Source organism: Salmo salar, chromosome ssa11 (genome assembly GCF_905237065.1).
Source record: "Salmo salar chromosome ssa11, Ssal_v3.1, whole genome shotgun sequence".
Taxonomy (NCBI): Eukaryota; Metazoa; Chordata; class Actinopteri; order Salmoniformes; family Salmonidae; genus Salmo; species Salmo salar.
Window position 1 is genome coordinate 47,466,348 of NC_059452.1, and position 5,474 is coordinate 47,471,821.

General features: G+C 41.6%; 1 protein-coding gene across 1 annotated transcript in view; it reads left to right on the top strand.

Moving 5' to 3' along the window:
* Positions 1-4,867, top strand: part of otog (otogelin) — a 108,997-nt gene extending 104,130 nt beyond the window's left edge. The window contains exons 51-52 of the mRNA XM_045688871.1: positions 3,190-3,269; positions 4,114-4,867. Of these exons, the coding sequence (XP_045544827.1) occupies positions 3,190-3,269; positions 4,114-4,314 (281 nt within the window). The 3' untranslated portion in view covers positions 4,315-4,867. The remainder of the gene's footprint in view (positions 1-3,189; positions 3,270-4,113) is intronic.
* The last annotated feature ends 607 nt before the right edge of the window (positions 4,868-5,474 follow it).

The following is a 5,474-nucleotide window of genomic DNA, read 5'->3' on the forward strand; positions in this document are numbered from 1 at the left end:
TCTCTCCCTGTACGCCCATGTTTAGTCTCTCCCTGTATGCCCATGTTTAGTCTCTCCCTGTACGCCCATGTTTAGTCTCTCCCTGTACGCCCATGTTTAGTCTCTCCCCACCTGCTTCTACTGAAGTTAATCTTTGTTACTTGTTTGTCTGTTAACGTGTGTTTCACAGTACATGTTTGTCCTTCAGTTTATGACCTCACCACTTCAATCAGTAATTTTCTCACTCCTCTTATGCTTAAAATATTTTGTTTCCCCCCGTTTGCAGAATGGATTTGCAGAATGCATGTCTCTCTCCCCCCCAAAGGGTCTATTAAAAGTAATAGGAACAGATGCTTTTCAGTGAAAATAACCAACATACACTTTACATGCAAAATAATCAAATCTGACATCCATGTCACCGTTACTGCCAAAGGCCGCACTTGGCATATTCAGAGGGATTCAACATCCATACATGAATTGGTTCACACACCAATGACAAATGTAAACCAACGGTTTAACAACTCCCAGTATGGTAGATAGAACTGCTACTACAGTATTTACGGTAACTTCATTGAAAAGCATATAGAACTAGACAGATCCAGTTGGGTTACCTTTCTTCATTTTTTGTGTTCGTCTGCAAGCTGACCATCATGTACCAATCCCCCCCAGGTACCGGATATTCTCTCTTCCCCTTCCCTGTTAGTCCCCTGACACCCACAGTTAACACAAACTGTGAACGAGGTACCCGTCACTGATACAGATCTCTATGAGACAACAAGGCTTGCCAGCACCATTGTTGATATCCAACAATGTACTCCCTTTTTTTTACAGAAACAATTACAGTACAGGACAAGTCAAAACAGACTCTAAAAAAAACGTTTTTTTTTGTGTCATTTTTTGTTGTTCTTGTCCTCCACTATTTTGTCACCATTTTTCCTTCAATTGTCCTCTGCGGATCACATGACACAGCTAAATCTTTCCCCATTTTGCACTGTCGGGGCAGTGCATTGTTGATCGTCAACAATGTACTGTTGGTAGTGGCCAAGTAGTCTGCAGTCGTTTAGATGTCTGCATGGTGTGTGTCTTGAACTGTAGTAAGTCATCTTTTAGTACTGCTGAACACTGGTGTGGGGGTTTGTACTGTCGCTCATGTTTTGGCTAATATGGTATAATTTGTATCCATTTATAAAATAATTGTGTGATCCTCTTTATGTATGTATTACTTCCATAGTTTCCCCCAACCCAGTCTTCCTGAAAGATGATGTACAGTAGCACTGAACTATTTTATGCCATATTACCCAAACAATAACATCACCTGCTAACAAGTACTAGATGTATTCTGGTGAAAGGGTATCTGTTTGGTTTCTAAAACTTTTTTTTGTTATTCATACTTTTATTAGAGGTTATAGTGGGCTTTTCACTCTTACGACAGCTGACGTATCCGTGTTACTAGGCGATAAATGGAAGATATTACATTAGCTCCATGCATTGTAACAGGGATAAGTCATTTGTCATGCTTTTTTTTTGTCATAAACTATTGCAAAAAATATTATGGCACACACATAATGTCAGTCTTATAAGCGTTAGATTGTCAACATTATGTCTTCTGCTTGAAGTAGTTGAAAGTACACCCTTGTCAATAGGTACATAATGTGTTATCATCACATAGAATTCTTAGTGACACATTTTGGTTGATTAACTAGGCAGCTACGTGGGGAAAGAATTCTGTGATGGAATTACACATTGGTTAACATGTTTTTGGACACTGACGCCTCGTCTACACAGAGGATTAACCAATAGGCTTACACGTCGCAGACCTCTCATACAATTGATATTCAAGTATGAAATATTTCTGGCCCCCCTAAACCATTTCACATTCAAATCAATAGTGCCGCCGTGGGGTTTTGTAGCTAACAAAAGCCTTGTGTCTTATGTACCGTTTCCATTCTGACAGCATGACAACAGTTGTACTGTTTTTGCTCCCTCTGTCTCTCTCTGTTCATGTCGTTTGTACTTCGTTTCTATACGGCTGGCAGATCAGAGTTCTGGTCTAATGGTTGTTCTTCAGAACCAGATCCAGACTGATGGGATGTGTGGTCAGAACCAGATCCAGACTGATGGGATGTGTGGTCAGAACCAGATCCAGACTGATGTGATGTGTGGTCAGAACCAGATCCAGACTGATGGGATGTGTGGTCAGAACCAGATTCAGACTGATGGGATGTGTGGTCAGAACCAGATCCAGACTGATGGGATGTGTGGTCAGAACCAGATCCAGACTGATGGGATGTGTGGTCAGAACCAGATTCAGACTGATGGGATGTGTGGTCAGAACCAGATCCAGACTGATGGGATGTGTGGTCAGAACCAGATTCAGACTGATGGGATGTGTGGTCAGAACCAGATTCAGACTGATGGGATGTGTGGTCAGAACCAGATCCAGACTGATGGGATGTGTGGTCAGAACCCGATTCAGACTGATGGGATGTGTGGTCAGAACCAGATCCAGACTGATGGGATGTGTGGTCAGACCAGATTCAGATGTGATGGGATGTGTGGTCAGAACCAGATTCAGACTGATGGGATGTGTGGTCAGAACCAGATTCAGACTGATGGGATGTGTGGTCAGAACCAGATTCAGACTGATGGGATGTGTGGTCAGAACCAGATCCAGACTGATGGGATGTGTGGTCAGAACCAGATCCAGACTGATGTGATGTGTGGTCAGAACCAGATTCAGACTGATGGGATGTGTGGTCAGAACCAGATCCAGACTGATGGGATGTGTGGTCAGAACCAGATCCAGACTGATGGGATGTGTGGTCAGAACCAGATTCAGACTGATGGGATGTGTGGTCAGAACCAGATCCAGACTGATGGGATGTGTGGTCAGAACCAGATCCAGACTGATGGGATGTGTGGTCAGAACCAGATCCAGACTGATGGGATGTGTGGTCAGAACCAGATCCAGACTGATGGGATGTGTGGTCAGAACCAGATCCAGACTGATGGGATGTGTGGTCAGAACCAGATCCAGACTGATGTGATGTGTGGTCAGAACCAGATTAAGACTGATGGGATGTGTGGTCAGAACCAGATCCAGACTGATGGGATGTGTGGTCAGAACCAGATCCAGACTGATGGGATGTGTGGTCAGAACCAGATTCAGACTGATGTGATGTGTGGTCATTCTATTTGTGAACCCTGCAGGTAAAGAAGATGGGAAGTCCTGTCAGAAGGTGACAGTAAGGATGACGATACGGAAGAACGACTGTCGCAGTAACAGACCGGTACGTTCTTTTGTCTTAATTGATTCTGACCTGGTTAAATAAATGTTACATCAATATGTAGGAATAGCACTATGTCTGGGAAACTTGTTTCTGGATGAGTAGGAGGGTCAAGTCCATCATGGATTATTGTGCCATGATAGTTGAGCAATATCTTCGTCACGATAACGGCTTTTATCATGATATCACGTCCTGACCAGTAAAGGGGTTATTTGTTATTGTAGTTTGGTCAGGACGTGGCTGGGGGGTGTTTGTTTTATGTGGTTCAAGGTTTGTTGGGATATGTGTTTATGTAGAGGGGTGTTTGTTTAGAGTATTCCGGGGGTTTTGGTTATGTTCTATGTTTAGTATTTCTATGATCTGTCTATGTTGTGTATTTCTTTGTGTTGGTCTGGTATGGCTCTCAATCAGGAACAGCTGTACATCGTTGTTGCTGATTGGGAGTCATACTTAGGTAGCCCTGTATTCACATGTCCTTTGTGGGAAGTTGTTTTTGCACTGCTGTGTTAGCCTGCAATACTGTTCGTTCGTACGTTTTCTTGTTTTGTTCGTTAAGTGTTCTAATAAAAGATAAAATGAGCACTCAACCTGCTGCTCCTTGGTCCAGTATATACGACGACCGTTACACATGTCTTAAAAAAAGGCAAAAGCTAATCTCTATGTAGCATTAAGGATAATTCATAGCCCATCTACACCACCTGGATTAAAGAGGTAAGGTCATTTTATATGGCGTAGATCAGCTACGAACTGTCCTTAATGCTACATTTGGCGTAGTCGGCAGGATTAGGATATTCACATTTAGCATTACAACCCCCATGTTAAATTTTGTTGTTGGTTTTTCCTCCAGGTCAACATAGTGTCATGTGACGGGAAGTGTCCATCGGCCAGTATTTACAACTACAACATCAACACGTACGCCAGGTTCTGTAAGTGCTGCCGTGAGATGGGGCTGCAGAGGCGCTCTGTGCAGCTCTACTGTAGTGGCAACTCCACGTGGGTCAACTACTCTATACAGGAACCCACCGACTGCTCCTGCCAGTGGTCTTAGTGGTCACACAGAGACACACATGACCGTATGCACACATGAACGTATTTACACAGGTGTACACACATTAAGTATACACACACAGGGATGTGTATGAACACAGCACATGATGGTATCTATACAGGCTGAGAGGAGGAGGAAGCTATGAATGGCTGTCATCCTACCTAACAAAAAGGCACCGTTAAACATCATATATGTTGTTGTTTTTTTGTTTGTCTTGATTTAAATTCTGCATTTCTATCTCTGAGAGTCAGTCTAGATGTCAGATAAATTTGTGTATCCAGAGCTGTAGGGTTAGTTTCTGTTGGAAATGGTGTATTTCACAGTTTATTACTCTTCATATACCTCATTGGTAGCTCTTTCAGAGGTGTGGTCAAGTCCATAAAAAGCCACAACAATTTGAAACATTATTTGAGTGTGTTTTCTTTGACACTAAGAATACGCAGCTTTAATACTGTATCCTAATTCAACTCCAAAGTGTATTGTACTACACATACACTACCGTTAAAAAGTTTGGGGTCACTTACAAATGTCCTTGTTTTTGAAAGAAAATAAAAAAAATGGTCCATTAAAATAACATCAAATTGATCAGAAATACAGTGTAGATGTTGTTAATGTTGTTAATGACAACAGCACTGTAGCTGGAAACGGTTGATTTTAATGGAATATCTGCCTAACTCTGCCTAGAAGGCCAGCATCCCGGAGTTGTCTTTTCACTGTTGACGTTGAGACTGGTGTTTTGCGGGATACACTTTTGGATACACAATAACTACAACTAGCTGATACACAATAACTACAACTAACTGATACACAATAACTACAACTAACTGATACACAATAACTACAACTAGCTGATACACAACACAATAACTACAACTAGCTGATACACAACAACTACAACTAGCTGATACACAACAACTACAACTAACTGATACACAATAACTACAACTAGCTGATACACAACACAATAACTACAACTAACTGATACACAATAACTACAACTAGCTGATACACAACACAATAACTACAACTAACTGATACACAACAACTACAACTAGCTGATACACAACACAATAACTACAACTAACTGATACACAACAACTACAACTAACTGATACACAATAACTACAACTAGCTGATACACAACACAATAACTACAACTC